Source organism: Mobula birostris, chromosome 22, assembly GCF_030028105.1.
Source record: "Mobula birostris isolate sMobBir1 chromosome 22, sMobBir1.hap1, whole genome shotgun sequence".
In the NCBI taxonomy this organism is placed as follows: domain Eukaryota; kingdom Metazoa; phylum Chordata; class Chondrichthyes; order Myliobatiformes; family Myliobatidae; genus Mobula; species Mobula birostris.
Genome location: NC_092391.1, coordinates 10436429 through 10462912, shown reverse-complemented (window position 1 = coordinate 10462912; position 26484 = coordinate 10436429). Strand labels below are relative to the sequence as shown.

General features: G+C 42.7%; 1 protein-coding gene across 5 annotated transcripts in view; it reads right to left on the bottom strand.

Annotated features, from left to right (window-relative positions):
- Positions 1-352: 352 nt before the first annotated feature.
- Positions 353-26484, bottom strand: part of LOC140186092 (multivesicular body subunit 12B-like) — a 270340-nt gene continuing 244208 nt past the window's right edge. For 3 of the 5 annotated variants that reach the window (XM_072239968.1, XM_072239966.1, XM_072239964.1), the window contains one exon: positions 353-1769. In XM_072239968.1, coding sequence (XP_072096069.1) covers positions 1650-1769 — 120 coding nt within the window. In that variant the 3' untranslated portion in view covers positions 353-1649. Of the gene's footprint in view, positions 2747-26484 lie in introns of all 5 variants that reach the window. The other 2 variants (XM_072239969.1, XM_072239965.1) reach the window with 1 other exon arrangement.

Below are 26484 nucleotides of genomic sequence, written 5' to 3'. Positions count from 1 at the left end.
TTCAAGGGGTACAGCGGGAGATGAGAGCACAATAATGTGGCTCTTCACTCTGATACTGAGGAGTGCTGCATTGGACTGGCAAGCCAGACTTCAAATGAGGTAATAAACACAACACCTTTCTACTTCGACAGGTGGTTCCCTGAATCCACTTCTCTGGCTTGGCCAACCTTCTTTACTCATCCAATACAAACTTGCTAACAGGTCAATTATTTCATAGGAATGCACCACTCAAAACAATGTGTAAACCAACTGCTGTTCACAGGGCGCTTCAGAATGTGTTGAGCTGGCTGGTGAATACATATTTTTCCCAAAATAGCGCCTCAACAGAACATTCATAAAATAAGAAGCCAGTTAAAATGGATATTTTATTTAACAAGTTACATTAATACAGACGCTATAAACCAAATTGTAAAACTTCGTCTGCAAGTACAGAGACAAGTTTACAATAAATACAGCAAAAGTTTTATTTCTAAGTTTTTCAGAAGTGGTTTAAATCTCCAACATAATTAAAAATCAGCTGTTAAGAAAGTTAAAAGTTTTTCCAAATATTTTCAAAGAAGTTGTAGTATTTGGGTGGAATTTCTACACTTTAAATGTCTCATGTTGTTATGTTTTAATTAAAATAAACACAAGTGAGTGAAATGAAGATGGCTGATCATATTTAAAGTTCTCAGCTGTTTTACACAAAGTTTCCTCCTTCAGTAACAAACTACCATTGCATCATTAAGCTCCTCCATATTGTTAGATGCAGTCAATATGAAAATAAAATGTCTTTTCGGGTGCCTTGTGTAATCTCGACAAAATAGACACAGGAAATGTAGCTCCGCTTCCTTATACTAAAGAATTAAGGACACAGCTCATGCAGGACTGAAAAATCAACTGTTCCAAGGCTTTGAAACACTTAGCTTAAGCATACGGTGCCGAGTCAGAATACTTGTTTTACACCACGGGTTATGAGGCACTATCCTAAACAAGCTTCCCCACACACAGTTACAGACATGCAGTTCTAAAGCAATGACAACTATTCAGCTCGACCCACAAAACCGATCTGACAATGGGCAGTATTTGGTTTGCACTGGGCATGAAGTCGTCGAGGGGCGGGGGAGCAGGGTGGTGCTGGTGGGAAGGATGGGAAAAAAAAAAATCGCTATATATAACAGCTACAGGCTAAGTATAAACCAGCCAGCATGTGTCTACTTTGTTCATCAGCTGCTGTCCACTGCAACACTAAGTTCTGGTGTCTGCTGCATGCTTCGGACTGAACGTCGACTTTTCCTGCTACAGACTGCAAAGAGGCAGCAGCGTTGAGATAAAGGCTGGTAAGCAAAGTGTTGCCATTGAAGAAAAAGACAACAGCAAGGCCTTATAACACAACATTTCCACAGTGTTAAGAGTTCCAAACAAGACAAAAAGAAGGAATTTTGAAAAGCAAAATGCATGTTATAAAGAGAGCCCAAAATATTAAACGAAAATGCAGTGCAAAGCAAATTCAGTGCATTTGACAAACCTATACTTTTCACTCAGATTACAATCACAGAATCATACTTTATGCAAGTGTAGAAAGACTATAATCAAATAATGCATTCAGATAGCACAAGTGCCCCAGGTTGATGAAGTATCAATGAGGAAGATCCCGTTTTAATTCTCATTCACCAATTACCACATAACCAATACTGTTTTCTCAAAACAACATTTTTAACAAAAAGTACGGTGAAAGAATTTACAGGCTGGAAGGTTTTGCTGGAGATAATGAGAATCTCAACGGAAAACTGGGGGAATAAAAAGAGAAAAATACTTTAGTAACAGCACCGAAAATCTGCTGGAATTTTGTCCAACTTGGATTTCTGGTATCACATTAACTCTGACAGAAAATCTGACAGCCTTGAAGAATTCAGGGGAAGAAATAAAGAGAGCAAGCATGGATTAAACCACAAACCATAAAGAGTGGAGAGCAGTCTTGGATTAGAGGACCAATGGAAATAAAACAATGTGAGAACGCTCATGTACAAATCTATTTCGGCACATCGTAAGATAACCAATACCTGTGAGCGTCTCCAATTCCCCGTTCGCTGACCTGCACGGAAAAAACAATACATTGACTTTGCTAAATTCAGGCTTAAATATCATTCAGTATTTTGGGATAGAAGCTTCAATTATTAGTAAATAAAGCAGCTATGTCATGGTATTTCCAAGTTTTTTTTTTCAGTTTAAAAAGTACTTCTAATTTTGTATACTGTTTTAAAAGAAATGTCTGATTATATATTAATCAAAATTCTGCACAGATTGTGAAAGTGACTGTTCTAGTAGGATTTCTAAAGTGTGCAAAATACTCAGGTGAAAGAAACGAAAGGAAGTAAACTATGGCTCACGAAAGCAAAAACGCCCAGCCTTTGCTTAGTAACAGGTTAATCATGTCCGAGGGCTGAAGATCAGAAATTAAGGATTGAATTAACCACTATTTACAAAAGTCCATGTAGAAAAGGTGAAGTTGTAGGTAGATTGTTGGTTATTGGAAATACTGTCCGTTTTGCCAGTACAAGGCTGCTATTTCAGTAGAAGGTACATAACACAAAATCTCCAACAACGCTGCTTCTGATGGTGGCTTGTTCCAGTAGTTATCTGTCCCAAAATTTTACACCAGCCCCAACAAGATCAGTCTTCAGGACATCTGTGACTGCAGGCATTTTGCAGGACTTGGTGGGAGACGAGCAGCCGCACTCTGTTCTGTTCTAAAGCTGTAATCGTACTGGAAAAGGAAAACAGAGTATGAATGCTCTTGCTTTTCTCAAATGCGTACACCTACTGGCACACCCCAAGAAAACTGTAATGCGGATCATAAAACAATAAGTCAACAGATTTGTCTTAACACCTTAAATTGTTTAGATTTCTTGTTGCATTAATAGATTCAAGATTACTTAACGTCATTTCCTGTACACGTGTAAAGGAGAATGAAATAATTGTTACTTTGGATCCGAAGCAGCACGAAAAAAAACACACAATAAAATAAAGAACACAGTAATAAAAAAAAGACAATATATATAGATGCATAAGATAGCTTATTTACATAGATTAATTGTATGTCCATAAGTGATCCTCGGCATAGAAAGTACGCATTATGATCAGAGATTAAGGGAGCTAGGGCTTTACTCTTTGGAGAGAAGGAGGATGAGAGGAGACATGATAGAAGTATACAAGATATTAAGAGGAATAGATAGAGTGGACAGCCAGCACCTCTTCCCCAGGGTACCACTGCTCAATACAAGAGGACATGGCTTTAAGGTAAGGGGTGGGAAGTTCAAGGGGGATATTAGAGGAAGGTTTTTTACTCAGAGAGTGGTTGGTGCGTGGAATGCACTGCCTGAGTCAGTGGTGGAGGCAGATACACTAGTGAAGTTTAAGAGACTACTAGACAGGTATATGGAGGAATTTAAGGTGGGGGCTTATATGGGAGGCAGGGTTTGAGGGTCAGCACAACATTGTGGGCCGAAGGGCCTGTACTGTGCTGTACTATTCTATGTTCTATAGGAGTGTCTCTACATACGGTGACTAACAGGAACTGATAAAGTAATGGTGGCTGGGGTGGATTAGTGGGTGGATCAACCTTACTGCTTGGGGAAAGTAACTGTTTTTGAATCTGGTGGTCTTGGTGTGGATGCTATGTAGCCTCCTCGCTGATGAATTATAAGTCAGAACGAGGGTACCGGGAATGCTTAAACTGAACTTTTAAGTTTTTGGTTAATTTTAACTTTAAATTGAATACATAAACCTCAAAGTTCAAAGTAACTCTATTATCAAACTGTGTACACGCCACCATATACAACCCAGAGATTCATTTTCTTGTAAGATTCACAGAAGAACGGAGGATTACAATAGAGTCAATAAAAAAACCACAGACAAACAAAGAATGACAAACAACCAATGAGGACTATCCAACAGTTTAGTGAGCTGTCTGCAGAATGTCACCGTATGTCACCAGTGCTTATCTTGTATCGTGGGCAGTATCCAGTGCGAACCCATACCTTGGAGTTAGAGGTACAGATTCAAGATAGAGATCCACAGTTAAGCTCTACCTTTCCATGGCGTGCTGATTGCAGGGTGACACCAGAGCTTAGCAGTTAGCACAACACTTTACAGCAGCCAGCCGCAAGATCAAGGGTTTCATTCCACCGCTATCTGCACAAAGAGTTTGTACATTCTCCCCATGACTGGGGGGGGCGGGGGGGTTCCTTCAGGTGCTCAAGTTTCCTCCCACATTTCAAACAAATAAGGGCTAGGGTTAGTGAATTGTGGGCATATGATTCTTGCTGATTTGATTTGACACAAATGATGCATTTCATTGCATGTCTCGATGTACATGTGACAAGCAAAGCTAATCTTCTGTCTTCTCTTCCTTTCTAGGGAGGTGCAGTCCTTAAAACAGAAACATAGTGCCCAGTTTTAGCAGGCAAGATCATTGTGGTCTGCAGTGTGGGCTAGGGAACAAGAGATTGCCTTGGTGCATTCAGTTTGGGGGGGGGGGGTGCTACAGTCACTTCCTCCAAGAGGACCACAACCTTGTCATAGGGTTTGGAGGCTCGCATGCCTCAATAACCCAGAGAGTTATGTTGGCTGGAGATAGGGCTTGTTTTTTGGGCTCTTGGTAGGGTCACCCATGCCAAACAGGTCAAAGGGTAAATGCCAGACTAAGAGAGGTCCACTGGTCCTCCAGGTTCGGGGGTTCAGCTCAGAGCCAACAACCCTGTCTGGTAAAAAAAAATTTGTTACAGAAACAGCAATGAAGAATCTTTCTCTATCTGTGTGCAACTGAGAACCCTGAACAAGACCTGGGGCACAAAAGAGAAGATGGCCAAGGACAGAGTTAAAGGACCTTCATTGCTGCTGTAAAAGCCAGCAGTGTAGCGGGCAGCAAGTATAGCTAGTGATTTGTTAGTGAGACCAACAGTAACTTTAAAAGGCCAAGTCTTTGCCTGCAGAGTGATCTCTATTGCACCACACACACACACAACTGAGCACTACCAGCAACAGGGGAGGACGGCGCACAGTACTCTGACAAGTTGAAGGGTCTGATTATTCTTCATTCTTTTTCTATACAATGGGTCAATGTGCCTTCTTCACTCAGAGGGTGGTGAGAGTGCAGAACCAGCTGCCACCTGAAGTAGTGGATGCAGGTGATTCAACGTTTAAGAGAAGTCTGGATAAGTAGATGGATGAGAGGGGTACGGAGGGCTATGGTCCGGGTGTCAGTAGATGAGACGAGGCAAAAGACCAGGCTGGCATGGACTAGGTGGGCTGAGAGGACCATTTCCATGCTGTAGAACTCTGTGGTACAGAACATATAAATATCTGTGGTTCCAATGTCAGTGTTGTAACAAGCAAAAAAGAGATTAATGTTATTCTATGACATAATTTTCTAACATCAATGATCTTTTTTGTCACTTTCAAATAGATTTTTACTTGAACACGAGATTCTGCAGATGCTGGAAATCTTGAGCAACACACACAAAATGCTGAAGGAAATCAGCAGGTCAGGCAGCATCTGTGTAAATAACACTATTCTTTTGCACTTCTGGTTAGATGCTAATTGCATTTCATTGGCTTTGTATCTGTACTCGGCACAATGACAATAAAGTTGAATCTAATCTAATCTGTTCTATGGAGGGGAATAAATAGTGGACATTTTGGGCCAAGACCGTTCATCAGAACCTGATGAAGAGTCTTGGCCAGTTTACTTGACTTGAGACTGCTGAACAGCTCAAATTAGTGTGTTCTGTGAGTGTGGTAAACACAGAGTATCAGAGGTCCATTCATCAGCACAGGGTGTTAAATGAGCTAATTCATTGCAAAGAAACACGCCTACGTTTTCTGGTCAAGTTACATGTGGCCATGTGTCTGAAGATCAAATAAGCCAAATGTTAGCTCACTGATGAGGCTTTGTTAGTGCACCACAAACGACAAAGGGAAAGGGCACAAACGAAGCAAACAAACTGTTGTACAGAGAACTTCAAGCATTCCCATTCCATCTCCAGGAAGTGAGTGTGAACCTGATTCAGGACAGACCAGCAGAGGCAAAAATCATCCCCCGGTGGCTACAATTGAGAGGACTTCCCATGCCAACATGCTCGGGAGCAGTTGTTGCCCTGCGGCCATCGGGCTCCTGGACCGGCTTTGCTTGCCTCGGCACTGAACTGCCTCCACAGCCGTGGACTCGCTTTCACAGCCTCTGCATCTCACCTTCTATACATTATTTGGTTACTTTTTTATTATTCGCACGGTTTGTTCTTTTTTCGCACATTGGATGTTTGTTGGTCTTTGTTGCGTGGTGGTTTTTGTGGATTCTATTGTGTTTCTTGGTTTGTGAGTACTTGCAAGAAGATACATCTCCAGGTTGTATATGGTGGACATACTCTGATAATAAACTTACTTTGAACTTTGAATCTCAGGAGGTATTATTCCCGGATGGCGGGGGTGGGGGGTGGGAGAGCCCACAAGAGAAAACTTACCATAAGCATAGGTTGAGAGGTTCTTGATTAGTAAGAGCGTGAAAGGTTATCTAGAGAAGGCATGTTTGAGAGGGATAGTAAATCAGCCATGATGGAATGGTGGAGAATACTGAATGGGCTGAATGGCCTAATTTTGCTCCTACACCTTATGATCTAATCTACAGTATAAAAAACGTATGATTTGAGAAATGAAAGTGGGCCATACATGTAGCTAGGCAAGTGCAAGTTGGGTGCCCAAGACTTTTGCACAGCACTGCATTTGTCGACGTGGAGCAGAGAGCGAGTTTGTAAATCTGATGGGAGTAAAGGTATTGGGAATGGTGAGGGTGGAGCACTGTGGGAGGAGCGTGGGACAGGTGGCAGAGAAGGAGTGCCAGGGGCGGGTGGGGGGGGGGGTGGTGGTGCAGGTGCAGACACACCCAGCCCTGAGACACCAGGCAAGGTCATTTGATTCCAAACAACTGGTTGTTACAGAATGTCTCTTTGGTGCTTCCCACTCCCTCCCCTCTCCCTCCCTCTTTTCCCAACCATGATTCCCCTCTCCCTGTTCCCCTTCCCACTCTCAATCCACAACAGATACCCATATGTCATGAAATTTGTTTTTTTTTATTACAGCAGTACAGGGCAATACATAAAATTACTACAGTACTGTGCAAAAGTCTTTGCAACCCTAGTTCTAAATGTGCCTGAGACTTTTGCACAGTACTGTATATCGTGGACTGAGGATTGCTCTGTGTAATCATTGCACACAGCAGAAGAGAAATCGACCCATTTCCTATCATTGCACCCCAGGAAATTAGATTCAGGCAAAAGAAGGATCAAAAATCAGGGGTGAGGGTGGGGAGGGTTATATATGTAAAGCAAGTGCTTGAAGGACGAGAAGGGAAATGATGGAAAATATTTTCATCTGGAAGGTGGAAAGGGTCTGGAACTTGCTGCCTGGTAGGGTGATAAAAGCAGAGACGCTCGTCACATTTAAAATATGATTTAATGTGAAATTTGACCGAAGGTGGCAAGTACAGATATGAAAGGTCAAAAGTCAAGCCTCTGGGTTGGCGCGTTTGGAGATTGGAGGGCCAATGCTTGCGATTTTGAGCATTACGGATCAAGGACTGGAGGTAGAGGCCTGGAGGTGCCCTGTCTGAGTGGGTGGATGGGAAAGGGGATTGTTTTGTTGTTGTTCTGCTGAACATTGTTGGCATGCTATGTTGGCACTAGAATGTGTGGTGACACTTGTGAGCTGCCCCCAGCACATCCTTAGGCTGTGGTGGTTGTTAACGCAAACGATGCATTTCAGTGTAGCTCTTAATGTACGTGTGATAAATAAATGAACAAAAGCTGTGTCCTGCAGGGTTATAGGGAGTTAGTGTTGGGGAGTGGGTAGCTCTCTCTGAAAACCACAGACACGGTGAACCAAATGGCTTTCAGTTACACCATACGCTTGTCCTGCATTCAAATATCCTTCAGCGTGAACATGACAAACAAAAGGTGTGGTTCTAAAGGGGATGGGTAAAATTACATACATGTACTTTGATAATAAGTTTACTTTGAACTTTGAACTTAAAGCCAAGGTGACTGCTAGATCCTCCTCCTGGTTATAAATGCAACCCAATTGGAGATGTCAAAGACCAGCACTTGTTCTGATCATCCACACCTCATAGGATCACTTCCCTACCAATTCTCACTGTTCTGCTCGTGTTTCTATTACACCTCCGACCAACATAGCAACATGGAAAAGGATATTGGTAAGATTGAAATCTTTTGGGAAGCAGAAAAATGAAGAGGATGCATGGAAAAAGAGCATATAAAAAACTTCAATTGTTCTAATCAATTTCCCGCATTTAAAAGTACCCATCTTATCACTTTACTCTGCAGCATCACTAACAAAACCAAACAGTGCAGGGTACAAGGAAGCTTTTAGAAAGTGAGTAGAGGTTGCCATCTGGTGGTAGAAGCAAGAAGAGCAGATGCCCTCAGTCTTGGCAGAGATGCTGACATTTCTAGCACATCATCAAATCAAATCATCAGCATCTTTCAAATAGAGCCATAAATATCCTTACATTTAAATGCATTGAATGGAAACCAGTTTATTAGAGTACAGTCTTACACTTTACAAATGTCATAAATTGGGAATTCTGCACAATCATATTTTAGAAACTGCTCTCTGCTCTGTAATCTACTACTTAGATGCTCAGAGAAAATTATTTTTGTGTCACAATGACTGAAATGTATTCATGCTTTAAAAACTTACCACAGAAATGAGATATGTTCTACTTTTTAAAATTATATTTCATTATACAAAGCCTACAAATCTGAATGTTTCAATCCCAAATATTTTGCCGAAGTCCCAATTATCAGTATGTTCCTAAAACAAAATCAAACATTTTGCACTCAATACGAAATAATTTACCTTTTGCTAACATACAGAATCTTACAAAAGTTGCAGGGGGTTTGACATTTTAAAAAAATTATTTACAAAGCTGAACTGAGAAAAACCCAGCCAGTTGTTTAAGGAGTTACTATTTTCTGCCATCTCAGCTTCAATTATTCAATCACAAACAAGAGAAGATCTGCAGACGCTAGAAATCCAAGCGACACACACAAAATGCTGGAGGAACTCAGCAGGCCAGGCAGCATCTATGAAAAAGAGTACACTGACCTGCTGAAGGGTCTCGGCCCGATACGTCCACTGTACTCTTTCCCATAGATTCTGCTTGGCCTGCTGAGTTCCTCCAGCATTTTGCATGTGTTGCTTTAATTAGTTAGATTCATTTACTTATCACATGTACATCGACATGTACATTGAAATATGAAAATGTGAAATTATATTCTTTCCTTGGCAAACTGAGGCCTATAGTTCCTTTTAGTTTATTTTACCTGTTTCTCTCTGAAAGGGTTAACATATGAGCAGCATTTGATGGCTCTGGGCCTGTACTTGTTGGAGTTTAGAAGAATGAGGGAGTACATCATTGATGTCTACTGAATATTGAAAGGCCTAGACAGCGTGGACGTGGAAATGTTGTTTCCTACAGTGGGGAGTCCAGAACCAGAGGGCACAGCTTCAGGCGTCCCTTTAAAGCAGAGATGAGGAGGAATTTCTTTAGCCAGGGGATGGTGAATCTGTAGAATTCATTGCAGACGGCTATGGAGGCCAAGACATTGGATATATTTAAAGCAGAGATTGACTGGTTCTGATTAGTCAGGGAATCGAAGGTTACAGAGAGAAGGCAAGAGAATGGGATTGAAAGGGAAATATATTGGGGAAAGGGAAGACTCCAATGGCCGAATAATGCTCCTGCGTCTTATGGTTTTATTTCTGAGTTTCTGAATGCAAGATTGGGTTTCACTTAGTTTCTTTTGGACTGCATGGTGCCAGTGGCAGATCTGCAGTTGGCGCTGCTACACTCCATCCACGTCTGCAGGCTTGACCGGTGCTGTACATCAGCTCAATCAGGACACTGATCTAGTTAGAACATAGAACAGAGAATGCTACAGCACAGTACAGGCCCTTCAGCCCACAAAGTTGTGCTGAACTTCTAACCTACTCCAAGATCAGTGTAACCATTCCCTCTCATATTGCCCTCCAATTATCTTTCATCCTTGTTCCCATCAGAGAATCTCTTAAGTGCCCCTAATGCAGGGGTTCCCAATCTTCTATTATTCATGGACTCCTACCATTAACCAAGGGGTCCATGGACCCCGGGTTGGGAACTCCTGCTCTAATGTATCTGTCTCTACCACCACCCTGCTTGCTGAGCCTCTGGCTATTTAAGGGAATTATTTGCTGACAGTGACAGACAAATATTGCCAAAGCCTGCAGCAAATATCATCAACATGGAGGGGCGTCTGGCTGTTGAGATACACATTCTGCAGTTGCCTTGGTAGTGACACTGATGGGAACACTCCATTACAGGAAGATTCAGTCTTAAATGACCATTCCTTTAACCCTAAGCTGATGACCACAGCCCCAGCTTCCCTTACGACAGAAAATATCCTCATTATCATAGAGAAGTATGGCACAGAAACAGGTCATTCGGCCCATCTAGTTCATGCCAAAAGCATTTAAATTGCATACTCTCATCGAGCTGCACCGGGACCATAGCCTTCCATATACCTACCATCCATGAACCTATCCAAACTTTGTTTAAATGCTGAAATCAAGCTCACAAGCACCAATTGTGCTGGCAGCTCATTCCACACTCTCACGACCCTCTGAGTGAAGAAGTTCCCCTCATGTTCCATTTCAACTTTTCACCTTTCACCCTTAACCCATGACCTCTGGTTGTAGCCTACTTGCATTTACCCTGCCCATACCCTTAATAAATTTGATAAAGTTACCAGAATTTAATACCTCTATCAAATCGCCTCTGAATCTTCTACGTTCCAAGGGATAAAGTCTTAACCTACTCAATCTTTCCTTTTAACTCAGGTCCTTGAGACCTGGCAACATCCTTGTAAACTTTCTCTGTACTCTTTCAATCTATTTTCATCTTTCCTCTAGGTAGCTGCACACAATACTCCAAATCAGGCCTCATCAACGTCATATAAAACTACAACATAACATCCCATCACATGTACTCAATACATTGATTTATGAAGGACAATGTGCCAAAAGCTTTCTTTACGACCCTGTCTACCTGTGACGCCACTTTCAACGAATTATGGACCTGTATTCCCATATCCCTTTGTTTATAACACTCCTCAGTGGCCTGCTGTTCAGTGTGCAAGACCTACCCTTATCTGCATTAAATTCCATCTGCCATTTTTCAGTCCATATGTATCTACTCTAAAAGGCTCCTTCACAAACTCATAAACACAAGAGATGCTGGAAACCTCAAGGAGCACAAACAAAATGCTGGAGGAACTCAAGGTTCGAAGTAAATTGATTATCAAAGTAATTATATGTTTTATCAGTGTTTCTCAACTGGAGTTTCGTGGAGAGGTCAGTCAAAAAGGCCTGAAATATCAACTGTTTACTCCTTTCTCTGTAGATGCTGTTTGGCCTGCTGAGTTCCTCCAGCATTTTGTGTGTGTTGAGAGTAGTAATGTAGTGTTCATGGACCATTCAAAATCTGATGGCGGTGGAGGGAGGGAAGTAAGATCTCCCTAAGATGTTGAATGTCTTTGGGCTCCTGTACCTCTTCTTTGATGGCAGCAAAGAGAAGAGGGCATGCCCTGGGTGATGAGTGCTGCCTTCCTGAGGCATCACCTTATGAAGATGACGTCAATGGTGGAGAGGCTAGTACCCATGATGGAGCTGACTAAGTTTACAACCCTCTGCAACTTTTTTCAATCCTGTGTAGCGGTGCCCCCATTCTTCTAAACTCCAAAGAGTATGGCCCCCGATCTACTCACTGTTTCTCCACTAGACAACCCCTTGTCACATACTGAGCTTTCGTTCTGCTATTTGAAGGTAAGAGTATCCTTTCCCATGCCTGGGAGAGGACAACTTAATGATCTTGCACTCTACTGTCCACCTGCGCTGCACTTCCTCTGTAGTTGCGACACTTCATTCTGCATTCTGCTATTGCTTTACCTTGCATCACCTCAGTGCAGCGTGCAACGAACTGATCTGTATGAACAGTATGCAAGAATGTTTTCATTGTATCTCAGTGCATTGTGACAATAAACCAATTCCTATACATTCCAATCCTACAATTCTCATTTAGCACAATGCCTCCAGAGCAGGGATTTCCCAGCCTATTTATGCCATGGACCAATACCATTAAGCAAGGGGTTCGTGGCCCTCAGGTTGGAAACCCCTGCTCTAGATCAATGAAACCTAGATGCTAATTCATTGGCTCTTTACACGGTTCTGAAACATCTGTACAATGAAGATGCATTTATCATAGTGCTCCTCATTGACTACAGCTCAGTATTCAACACCAATGTTCCCTCCCTCGAAACTAATCACTAAGTTGTAAGCACTTGACCTCAATACCTCCTTGAGCAACTGGATCCTTGATTTCCTCACTTGCCCAGTCAGCTCGTATCAGCAACAATGTTTCTGCCACGAACTCCATCAACACAGGCTGTGTGCTTAGCCCCCTGCTGTACTCGCTTTAAACCGTGACAGTGAGGCTATGCTAGCTACAATGCCACATTTAAATTTGCTGACGCCATCACTGAGGTTGGCTGAATTAAAGGTGGCGACAAATAGGCATATTGGAGGGAGACTGAAAATCAGATTGAATGGTGTTACATCAACAATCTCTCACTCAACATCGGCAAAACAAAAGAGATTATTGACTATAGGAGGAAGAAGCTGGAAGTCCATGAGCAAGTCTTTATTAGAGGATCAGAAGGGGTGAGGGTCGGCAACTTTAAATTCCTTGGTGCTATCATTTCAGAGTATCTGCCTTGGGTCCGGCATGTAAATGCCATTATAAAAAAGGCACAGTAGCACCTCTACTTTCTTAGAAGCTTGTGCAGATTTGGCATGACATCTAAAACTTTGACCATCTTCTATGGATGCTTAGTGGAGAGTATCCTGACTGGTTGCATCATGACCTGGTCTGAAAACACCAATGCCCAAGAACAGAAAAGCTGGCACACAGTCCCATCCATTATGGGTAAAGTCTTCTCCATCACTGAGCACGTTTACAGGGAGTGCTGCCACAGAAAGCGCCACCCCCAGGTCATGCACTCTTCTCTCTACTACCGTCCAACCAAGCAGAGTCCACTGCCAAGAAGGCCCACCAGCGCCTTTACTTCCTGAGAAAACTAAAGAAATTTGGCCTATCCCCTAAAATCCTCACTAATTTTTATAGATGCACTGTAGAAAGTATTCTTCTAGGGTGCATCACAACCTGGTATGGAAGTTGTCCTGTCCAAGACTGGAAGAAGCTGCAGAAGATCGTGAACACAGCTCAGAACATCACACAAACCAATCTTCTGTCCGTGGACTCACTTTACACCGCACGCTGTCAGAGCAGTGCTGCCAGGATAATCAAGGACACGACCCACCCAGCCAACACACTTTTCGTCCCTCTTCCGTCCGGGAGAAGGCTCAGGAGCTTGAAGACTCCTATGGCCAGATTTGGGAACAGCTTCTTTCCAACTGTGATAAGACTGCTGAACGGATCCTGACCCGGATCTGGGCCGTACCCTCCAAATATCCCGACCTGCCTCTCATTTTTTTTTGCACTACCTCACTTTCCATTTTCTATTTATGATGTATAATTTAAATTTTTAACATTTACTAATTTTTACTATTTTTAGTATTTTTAATATTTAGTATTTGTAATCCAGGGAGTGGGAAGCGCAGAATCAAATATTGCTGCGATGATTGTACGTTCTAGTACCAATTGTTTGGCGACAATAGAGTATAAAGTATCAGGCAAGAGGTCCCACACCAACAGGTTCAGGAACAGCTATTACCCTAAAACTATTGGGAATAACTTTATTCACCCCAACACTAAACTGATTCTACAACCTGTGGGTTCACTTTCAAGGACTCATGTTCTCATTAAGCATGTATTTATCTATCCTCTTTAGTATTATCTGTCCTCTTTCATACATCGGTTATTTGTCAGTCTTTGTGTGTAGTTTTGCATTGGCCCGTCGCATTTCTTTGTTCTACTGTGAATGCCTGAAAGAAAATGAATCTCAAGGTAGTATATGGTGACATAGACACACTTTTGACATTAAATTTATTTTGAACTTATCCCCTTCAATCCTTTAAAATCTTGCTCTAATGACAGGTTTTTGGCTATCACGTAGCCCCACTTCACTACGTTGGCCCCTGAATATTCCAGACCTTTAGCACAGAACAGCCATACCTCCCAGTTGCCCTGTTACCTCCCATCCTCCTGAACCCCACTGTCAAGATCTGTGAATCACCACAAATACAAATGCCAGAGAAGAGGTGACTATTTGTGCTATGCTGTGTGATCCACAGAACAGCCCTCAATACGTCAATAAAACAATTACGAGGAGTAGTGTACAGTAGGGTTCCCAACCTGGGGTTCACGGACCCCTCAGTTAATGGTAGGGGTGCATGGCACAAAAAAAGTTGGGAACCGTTGCTGTAGAGGAACTTCTCAGTACAACACAGAATACCCACAACTTAATAACCCTACCTAAACTGAACTTCAATCACTAACACTGTAAAGGATCAAGCTAACTGCTATGTTACCATGATGATTAGAGGAGATACTGTACAAATACAAACTTTTCACCCAGAGTGGTTGGAGCTTGAAGCATGCTGTCAGAGAGTGTGGTGGAGACAGGTACTCTCTCAACATCTGAAGTAAGTAGCTGGGCGTAGACTTGCCAAGGCACAGAAAGCTAATGACTAATCTCTGGTAAATGAGCTTCAAGAAGTTTGGTGCTGGACAGGTGTTGGATAATGTGGGCTGAAGGAATCACATCTAAGCTGCATGGCTCTGTGACTAAACGCAGATGCTTTGCTTTCAAGCAGTCAATCAGAAACGAAGTGTACCGATTAGCGCAATCGGTTTACAAAACCAGTGATCATCCCATCACTGTCTGCAAGGAGTTTGTATTTCCTCCACATGACCATGTGGGTTTCCTCCGGGGTGCTCTGGTTTCCTCCCACATTCCAAAGATGTACGGTCGTGGTTAGAGAGTTGTGGATATTCTGGAAACATGGCAACCCTTGCAGGCATCCCCCAGCACAATCCTTGCTGATTTGATTTGACGCAAGTGACACATTCCTCTCCCTGTAAATAAAGTCTTTCTTTCTTCTAAATTAAAAATTGAAAATGAACAACATTTATTGAGGGCACATCAGCATAAGTGTTTCCAGTGCTCAATTCAAACAACAGAGACATTAGCTCCACTGAAGTAACACAGCACTCAATATCAAAAAGAAAATACTGAGGATTCTGGAAATCAAATAAAACGCGACAGCTGGAAATAGTTAGCAGGTATCTGCGGAGTGGGCTGACATTTCAGGTTGCCGGCCTTTCATCAGAACTGGAAAGAGTCCAACATGTAACGGAGTCTAAGCAAATCCAGTGAAGGGCAGGGTGGGGAAGGGAGTGGGAGTGAACCTGATCTGTTCCAGCAGGGGGTTAAAGGAGATGGTACATCTCCAACAAACAGATGGTGGGTGTGTAACTGGAACAGAACCATTGTAAATAATGGCTGTCTGAAAGCATGGAGAAATAGATATAATCTGAAAGTGGTGAACTCACTGCTGTGCCCATAAAGACGGGATGGATCTGCTGGAAGCTGAGAAACTTTTTCAATTTTCCTTTAAACTTCATCTGTTGGTTGGGACAAGCTTTAATGGGCATCTTGACGTAGGAGACATAGGCCCAAAGATCAGAAAGTGGGCAAATAATCCCTTTATAAAATCTCCACGCCCACCAGATCCAATCCTTCCCTGAATGGAACTCAACTGGTTCCTTTTTTTTAAATAAAGCCAATCTCTTATCTTTAAATTGAGGTGGAAATGGTACTGTACTCTGCGGAAATTGCCCCCCCCCCCAGAAATGAGGATAGGCTTGGGCTGAATGGCCTTGTACTGGAACTTAAAAGCCTGTATCAGATGTTGGGTTAGCTGTTTCCAACTCACAAAGACACAAGAGATCACAGATGTCGAAGACGCTGAGCGGCCATTTCCCTCCACAGATGCTGCCTGACCTGCTGAGTTCCTCTGGCACCTTGTGCATAATTCCAACTCACTGCCGTCCAGGTAAACTTTTGCTTACACTAACAATTTGTCCTATAAATCCATCCGCTTTCTCCAATATGCTTGGCACCTGCTGCAGTTTGCCCTATCAAGATGTAGAAAATCTTTGTTCAAGCCCTGTTAGTCCTGTCAGCTCCACTTCTAATACACTGGTGGTCAATGAACCTAAAGATAAAGATCTATCTATTAGTGTTATTTGTCACATGTACATCGAAACATCAAAATATACAGTGAAATGCACGCTTGCGTCAATGACCAGCACCATCTGGAGATGAGGTAGGGGAACCTGGAAGAGTCGCCATGCTTTCTATGCTAGCTCTACATGCCTACAACTTACTAATCTTACCCTGTACATCTCTGGATTGTGGGAGGAAACCGGAACACCCGGATGAAACCCATGTGGTTGCAGGGAGAACATTCAGACACTGCAGACAGTGACGGGAGCTGAACCCTAGTCACTGATCACTGGCACTGTAAAGTGTTACGCTAACCACTAGGCTACCGTGCCATCCCTGGCCCCCTGAGATGCCTCCCCACCACCACCACCAGTGCTTAGTGTGTTGTCCCAAATGAACTGGAACGTGGATGTCAGAAAAACAGGGATATGAGCCGTGTAGGAGAAAAGGGTTAGATTGATCATGGAGTAGGTTTATATAGGTCAGCATAATACCGTGGGCCGAAGGGCCTGTACTGTGCTGCACTGTTCTATGTTATTATTATTAGTTGGAGGAGCTGTTCACGCTGCCGACTCATGCCTGCACTGCCAGATCCAGCTCAAACTGTATCGTCAAGTTTGCTGGTGATACCACAGTGGTTGGCCTCATCAGCAGCAATGATGAATCGACATGCAGAGAGGACGCAGAGAGGCCTGTCAAATCATGTGCAAACAACAACCTGAGTCTCAGCGTGGACACGAGAAAAGAGATGATTGAGGACTCTAGGAAAAAACAGGTCAACTACTCTCTGCTGCATATCGATAGGTCTGCTGTGGAGAGCACGAAGTTCCTTGGTGTGCAGATAACAGATAATCTAACCTGGACCCACACTCTACATTAGCCAAGGCAGCCATTGTCTTGTGGGCATCACAACTAACAACTCATAATTATGTTCACATTTTACTGTTGCATGTTCTAAATTTAAAACATATTGCAGTAGAATTTCTTTGAGCTGATCTACAAAACATTGTGCATCATGTGAAATCAAAAGAAAAAATCCAAAACCTGTCAACAATTTACAAAAAATTAAAAATCCAAAATTCTGTGGCTGAAAAAGTATTCATCCCCTTTGTAATTACAATGCTAACTTCCCTGAGGTGCAAAGCTTTACATTACCTTACCAACTCACCCAGTTTGTTGATGCAGAAAACTGAAAGATCACCTGAATAAATACCCTCTCCCTCTGTAAGGTCCAAGGGTATATGGTAGATTCTCAACAGACCAAACCAAACTGAAGACAAAAGAGCATTCAAGGCAAGTCAGGGAAATGATAAGAGAGAAGCACAACTGTGGGGGAGGGTACAAGACCATCTCAAAGGCACTGAACTTGGAGCTCAATGCAGTCCAACATGAAAATGTGGAAAAAATATGAAACCACAGCCATACTGCCTAGGTCAGGCCGCCCCACTAAACTTAGTCGTCAGAGGAGAATGGTACTTGTAAGAGAGGCTATTGTAACGCCGGCAGTCACTCTGAGCAAGCAGCAGAAGTCAGTGGCTGAAAGATGAAGTTCATGGCTTCACAACCTCTAACACGTTGCACAAAAAGGGGACTTATGAAAGAGGGGCGAGGAAGAAGCCCTGGCTTAAAAAAAAATATCCTTGCCCATAAAGACTTTGCAAAGTGTCACTTAGAAGATACTGTAAAGAAGAGGAAGGTCTTGTGGTCAGATAAGACTGAAGGGCCGAGATGGCCTGTTTCCGTGCTGTAATTGTTATATGGTTAAAGTGGAACTTTTTGGCCTCAACACTAAGCGGTAGGTGTGATGCAAGTCTAATACTGTGCCACAGGCATGTAACACTACTTTATAGTGGAGATAGCATCATGCTATGGAGATGCTTTTCAGCAGCTGGGGCTGGAAATCTGGTCAAGGGAAGATGAGTGCTGCTAAGTACGGAGAGATCCTAGATAAAAATCTGCTAGCCTCTGCCAGAAAGCTTAAATTGGGGAGGAAGTTCGTCTTTCAGCAGGACAATGAACCAAAGCACCCTACCACAGCAACCATGGAATGGCTTCAGATGAAGAAAATTGATGTCCTTGAGTGGCCTAGTCACAGTCCTGACCTTAATCTGATCAATCATCTCTGGCAAGGCCTCAAGATTGCTGTCCACTACTGCTCCCCAACTAACCTGGCACAGCCTGAGCAATTTTGCAAGGAGGAATGGGCAATCCTTGCTCCATCACATTGTACAAAGCTTATAAAGACTTTTCCAAAGACTACTGGCTGTAATAGCTCTGAGAGGTGGTTCAACTAAGTACTGAGTAAGAGGGGTGAATACTTTTAAACTGCTGACATTTCAGTTTTTGAAATTTTAATTTTTAATGCTTTACAATTTTTCCTGTTTGTTTTGGACTGTGGAAAAAGAAGCATGTGATTCACAAAATAAAATGATTAACGTCCTTGGCTGTAATACTCATTGATGTGAACAAAGGGTTGGGGACTGAATACTTCTACAAGGCACTGTACTTAACCCATCATAATCACAGGATAATTTACAATGACCAATTAACCTACTAACCAGCATGTCCTTGGACTATGGGGGAGAACTGGAGCACCCAGAGGAAACCCGTGCACTCATGTGGAGGACGTACAAACTTCTTACAGACGGTGCTAAACTCAACTCTGATGCCCTGGGCTGCAATAAAATCATGCTATGCCTTTTCTGGGTCCTCTAGGCTTCAGTGCTCAGCTGTCCCAACAAGGAGAGTTTTGGGGATTCACTTTCTAATGGTGACAGGAATACTGCCAGGTTCGGGCAATGAACAGAGTGCATTAAAAATGATTTACTACCCCAGATCAGCTGCAAAAGATTATTGCCGCATATCTTTAATCTGCCTCAAAATAGTTCTTGTTGCCAACCACATCATCACTAGCATTAATGCCAAGCCCCCTTACATCAGAACTATCTCAACCATTTAATAAACATTGTTTAAAAGTAGTGACGAGGAGCAGTCAAAACATTTAAAGTTCTGTTTGAAATTAAACTTTAAACTGGAGTAGCAAATGAAACATATTCAAAGTTTAATTTCCTTATAAAATAGAACAGAGATGAGGAGGAATTTCTTTAGCCAGAAGGTAGTGAATCTGTGGAATTCACTGCCACAGACGGCTGTGGAGACTGAGTCCCAAACTTCCCTGCTTGTATTTCCACATGTGTCAGTTTGGGACTTTGCAATAGTGATGTCTTCCAATTTTGCTACAAATCCATGGGAAATCACCTTTGGGATCTAGGATCCGGTCAGTCCAGGAGCTGAGAGCCTCCACCAGCCACACTGATTTCCAGGAAGGGTAGGACAAAGATTAGCGTTTGCAGGCCATCCCCAGGGTCCGTTTCCACAGATGCCCACTGGAGGCGGCACAGTGGCATCCTAGTTAGCATAAGATTTGGTTCAATTCCTGCCACTGTCCGTAAGGCGATTATATGTCCTCCAGGTGGGTTTCATCTGGGTGTGCTAGTTAGCTCCCACGTTCCAAAGGCGTATGGGATGGTAAGCTGTGGGCATGCCATGTCGGCACTGGAAGCATGGTGACACCTAGGGGCTTCTCCCAGCACATTCTCAAACTGTGTGGATTGTTGACACAAACAACACATTTCACTGGATGTTTCAATGTACATGTGACAAATAAGAGCTACTCTGGATCTTAATCGTTACTCAATTTTATCCTTAAGTCAGAAAATACCCAAAATACCCTCATATCAGGATCAACCTGGGGTCCACAGGGATACAGATGAGCTTAGGGCCTGTGTCTATGCTACATGACACTATGACTCAATATCTTCAAAGCATTGCAATGAATGGTATTAACGAGGGCCAATTAATGTAAATATTCATTTACTGTCTTCCCACCTTCTTACATTGGCACTGAATAGGGATGTTCAAAATCAGAATCAGCTTCAATACCACCGGCATTGTGTCGTGAAATTTGTTAACTTAGTGGCAGCAGCACAATGCAATACATGATAAATACACAAAAAAAAAGTCGATTGCAGTACATATGTGTACAGGTGTCCCCCACTTTTCGAACGTTCGCTTTACGAAACCTCACTGTTACGAAAGACCTACATTAGTACCCAGTTTTCACTTTCAGAAGGTGTTTTCACTGTTACGAAGAAAGGCAGCATGTGATAAAAGGCAGCGCGCACCCTGAGCAGCCGCTCTCCCCCCGGATTCGGAACGGCATTCCCACTGGCATTGCTTAAACACGTTGCATTGAGCAGCCATTAGCAAGATGAGTTCTAAGGTGTCGGGAAAGCCTGAAAGAGTAAGGGTGTTACACTTAGCATAAAACTAGACATAATTAAGCGTTTCAATCGTGGTGAATGAAGCAAGGACAAAGTGAGTTTGGCTTGTGGAAGCTGATGAAGATGATGTTGAAGAGGTTTAGGCATCCCATGACCAAGAACTGATAGATGAAGAGCTGATGCAATTGGAAGAGGAAAGGATAACAATCAAAACCGAATGCAGTAGTGAAAGTGAAGCAACTGCGTGAGATTTTCGCTGCAATGATAAAGCACGACTTTAATTTTGAAAGGGTACTTAGATTTAGGGGATATTTGCAGGATGGTTTGAGTGCTTACAAACAACTGTATGATAGAAAAATGCGCGAGGCTCAGCAACCAAGCAAGCCTTCCACATCAGCCACAGCAGACGACGAACCTCGACCTTCGATATCGAGACAGGCAGTCAAAGGAGAAGATGAGATGCCTGCTCTAATGGAAACAGACGATGATGAGATGACACCCCAGTGTCCCACCACCCCAACTCCCGGGGCCCGGACAGATACTGTACCGATTCGCAGAGAATGCAGCGGTAGCCGGGAGGCACACAGCACATCTTTAAGAAAAGAGCCGAAATAAACATACTAATTAATTAGGTGCTGCCTAGCACGTAATTGTCAGCCCAGATCAGAGGCGATGCAATCGGCAATCGCCTCTGATCTGCGCCTACATTTACTTGCCGGGCAGCACCTAATTAATTAGCATGTTTATTTCGGCTTTTTTTTTAAAGATGTGCTGTGTGCCTCCCGGCTACCACTGCATTCTTCGCGGCAATGTATCGGGTTGGCGACCCGAGGGTGGGGGCCACTGCACCACCCAACCTGCAACGACTCAGTCTAACACACCATCATCAGTGTGCTCGGTGCTGTTTTCCCGATTCCGGTAAGTGATACTACACTGTACATACATTATTTCTACTTTATATTGGCTGTGTATTTTTATTTGTTATTTGGTAGATCTGGCAGCTTCTTAGTTTAAAGGTTACTGGAGAGAGTGTTTATGCCAACAGCGCTTGCGTGAAATTTTCGCTACAGAAATCTGTGCAGGCAATCGTTGTAGAGAAGTATTACTTTATATAGGTTGTGTATTTATCATATCATTCCTGCTTTTACTACATGATATTGTTATTTTAGGTTTTATGTGTTATTTAGCATGATTTGGTAGGTTATTTTTGGGTCTGCGAACGCTCACAAAATTTTCCCATGTAAATAAATGGTAATTGCTTCTTCGCTTTACGACATTTCGGCTTACAAACCGTTTCATAGGAACGCTCTACCTTCGAGTGGCGGGGGAAGCCCGTATTACAATTGATATATTTATATCCTGACATTAACCACGAGAAGAAGGCATGTCCTGGGTGACAGGGGTCTTTAATAATGGATACTGCCTTTCTGAGACACCGCTCCTTGAAGATGTCTTGGATACTACGGAGGCCCATACCCCCGATGGACCTGACTAACTTTACAACTGTAGCTTCTTTCGATCCTGTGCAGTAGCCGCAACCACACCCCCCCCCCCCATACCAGACAGTGATGCAGCTTGTCAGAGTGCTCTCCACGGCACATCTGTAGATATTTTCGAGTATTTTAGGTGATAAACCGAATCTCCTTAAACTCCTACTAAAATATAGCCACTGTCTTGCCTTCTTTATAGCTGCACCGATTCATTGGGACAAGGTTAGACCCTCAGAATTATTGACACCCATACTCAATAGCTGGATGGCATATCAATGGCTGAGAGTACAATTACACAAGTATCAACAGGAGCAACAGCTTGTCAACTTCCAAAGCAACTCTCTTAAGCAGCTTCCCAAAGTGGAAGAGGCAGTCTGAGGGACACTGATGTCTGACCATGTCAGAGAGGTTAAATTGAAACAGTTTTTTAAACAAGACTGGTTCTCATTTGAAGTTAATAATGTTTGAGAGCTTGTCCATCTGTATGGGAATTTATGAGTTGGGTGTTGCATCCTGGAGAGGGCCTGAACTTTTTAAGTTACGATCTTCATTATAATTTAATTATTTTACTTGTCTGTTTTCACTTTGAAAAATTATTTTTATAAAATTATTTATTTCAACCAGTCAGGCAGCATCTATGGAGGGGAATAAACAGTTGACAATTCAGGCCGAGATCTTTCATCAGGATCACTTGGTTTGTGTTGCTCAAGGTTTCCCAACATCTGCAGAATCTCATGCATTTATTACTTCATTTTCAACACTGTTTTCACAACCTGTGGGTGAGATCCTGTCCACACTGCAAGCCCCATTGAGATGGTTCCACACCCAGAACATGCACAAATTATTCCAGTGGACCATTCAACAAGAATTTCCCCATTATACTGTATCATATCCTTCCACCCTATACCTACACAGCTCATTCATATCAGACTTGGAAAACTTTAAAATGAAAAACTAGGAAAAAAAGTAGTTGGGAAGCCTTAATGGCTATTATAATATGCTTCAAGTTCACCATAATGTCAGCTCGCAACAAGAGAAAACAGCTCAAAGGAATGGATAGTTAATCTTTTGAAAAAAAATTCCTTCAAATGGCTCTTTCAAGTAACATAGCTAACTACACCTTACACAACTGCACCAGGAAATGTAACATGCTCTCTGGCTTTTAGTGAATATTTGGAAAGCAATTTGAGTCAAGAAAGATTGTTTTGCCAAACCTTCTGTCTCTGCAATAACAAAGAAAGTGCTAAATACAGAATGAATGTTCAAGCAACACACATCAAAGTTGCTGGTGAACGCAGCAGGCCAGGCAGCATCTGTAGGAAGAGGTGCAGTTGACGTTTCAGGCCGAGACCCTTCGTCAGGACTAACTGAAGGAAGAGTGATGAGGTAGACGTGTAGACCTTTAGTTCTTAATGTTCAGCAGGGTCTTGCGATTGTTCAAATGAGATAGAACGATGGGAAAAAAAAGTGGAATGATCAGCATCACTAGCTTCAGATTGTTTGCTGTATCATAGCACCATAAAACACAGGAGCAGGACTAGACCATTCAGCCCATTGAGTCTGCTCTGCCATTACATCATGGCTGATTTACTATCCCTCTCAAGCCCATTCATTGCCTTCTCCCCATAACTTTTGATGCCCTGACTAATCAAGAACCTATCAACCTCCACTTTAATTACACCCAATGACTTGGCCTCCACAGCCATCTGTAGCACTGAATTCTACAGATTCACCACCTTTTGGCTAAAGAAATTCCTCCCCTTTTCTGTTCAATTACTTGAAATTTTTTGGTTATGCATTGCGATGGAAAAATTATTCTTCTGAAATCATAAATGATACTGATCTCTCAGGCTGGGGATGAATGAAATGAAGTAGACTCCAGGAAAGTATAACATCTGAGGTTGAATAAAAAAATGATATCTACATATTAAAATTTGAATAAATAAGAATGGAAGTTAAATTATTAACCAGAATGAAACAAGATAAAACAATTATGTTAGTTGACCCAGCTCTTCAACCTCTTGCTTCAGCAATCCGAGGTACCCCCCTGCTTCAAACATGCAGGCCCAAGAAGAAAATGGAAATCTGCCTCAATGATTACCGCCCAGCAGCACCTCCACTTTAATGAGAGGCTGGTCATAAAGCACATCAACTCCTGCCCCAGGAGTGATTTGGGTTACTGTAATTTACCTACAGTCACAACAGGTCAGCAGCAGATGCCAGTTCATTGGTTCTTCCTTCAATCAGCTCTGAAACAAACGGAGAGTGAAGCTGCAAACACAAGGATGCTCTTCAGTGACGACAGCTCAGCACTGAAGACTATCATCCCCTTGAAATTAATCACTAAGCTCCAAGACCTCAGTCTCATTACCTCCTTGTGCAACTGGACCCTCAATTTCCTCCAGTTCAGATTAGCGACATCTCCTCCACATTCGCCATCAGAACAGGTGTGCTTAGCCCCCGCTACTTTACATACTTTGTACCAGGGGTTCCCAACATGTTTTATGCCATGGACCTCGATCATTAACCATGTAGACCCCAGGCTGGGAACCCATGCTTTATACTTGTGATTGAGTGGCTGAGCACAACTCCAACACTGTACTTAAGTTTGCTGCTGACACAGTGTTGTTGGCCAAATCAAAGGTGGGGACAACTCAGCATATAGCAGGGAAATAGAAAATCTGGTTGAATGGTGCCTCAGCAACAACCTCTTATTCAACGTCATCAAAACCAAAAAGCTGATTATTGACAACAAGATGAGGGAAGTGGAGATCAATGAGCCAGTCCTCATTTGGAGATCAGAGTTGGAGAGGGTCAGTAACTTTAAATTCTTTGGTATTCTCATATCAGGAGGATCTTGTCCTGGGGCCAGCACATAAAGGCATGACAGCACCTCTGCTTTCTAAGAAGTTTGTGTAGATACAGTGTTACATACCAGCAGCAACAGACCACAAGCTGAGTCAGGGTTTAATGTTAAACCTCTATATTTATTAGTATTGACTCAAAATATAGAAAATTAAACAAACTACTCTTCTAAACAGAAGTTAATAGGGTGATGTGTAGTAGCTCCCAACTACCAAGCTTAGGAACAGTTCTTAAAAGCTTTAAAGTGGCAAGCTGAAAAGTTCCAGTAATCCACGAAATAGATGAGGGGAGGAACTTGTAAATCCACATTAAAATGCAACGAGGAGGTGATCACAAAGAATTCCACAGGTTCCACGCTGGGAAAACGAAGTAACAGTCACAGAAGATCTCAGCCGTCGAGTTGTATGCCGAAATCCACATAGAGATATTACAAGGTGACAGTCACGGAATATTCCTCAGCACAAGTGGTCACCACAGAATACTCCAAAACTCCACGTATGGATCATAAGAAGTGAGTCACACATCCAATATGCACTGTGTGCCACCCATTCACCCAATCCTTTAGGCATGGGAAAGTATCAAACTTCACCCATTACTGTAGCGAGCTCTAGCTCGCAGTCCACAGTCTTAACACTCTCTCTCACACACACACATGCACTCACATGCGCGCGCGCGCGCACACACACGCGCACACACACACACGCACACACACACGCACACAGTGTCGCAGCAGTCTGTCCACATTTTGTCATACTGATGTCAGATTCCGCCTTGTCCAGGCGCTTAAAGTGATGCCCACAGTAAACGAAACCCGTGGTCACGTAACAACAGCACACCATCCAAAACTTTGACAAGTTTCTATAGATGCGAAGTGAAGAGCATCTTAGCATCTTATCTGGTGGCATCACGGCCTGGTACATTCAGGAATGGAAAAGACTATAGAAAGTGGTGGATACAAACCAATCCATCACAGGCAAAGTCCTCCTCACCATAGAGCACATTTACAGGGAGTACTGCCACAAGAAAGCAGCATTCATCAAGAACCCTCACCATCCATGCCATGCCCTCTTCTTCCTTCCATCATCGGGCAGGAGGTACTGAGGTACAGGACCCTTAGGTCCCACACCATCAGGTTCAGGAACAGTTATTACTCTAGAACCACCAGGCTCCTGAACCTGCCTGGATAACTTCACTCATCTCAGTTCTGAACTGACTCCTCAGCCTGCAGACTCACCTTCAAGTCATGTTCTCAGTATTATTTTTATCTTTTATTTGCACAATGTGTCTTCTTTTTGTTTATTAGTAAATGTATATATTTATATAAATTCTATTGTATTTCTTTATATTTCTGTAAATGCCTGCAAGAAAATTAATCTCAAGTAGTATATGGTAACATATATGTACCATCATAATAAATTCTACTTTGAACACAATAGCAGTTGTAATGGAGATACAAATACTGAACATGTCAGCAGACTGAATAAAAACTTGAGGGGGTACTTATATCTT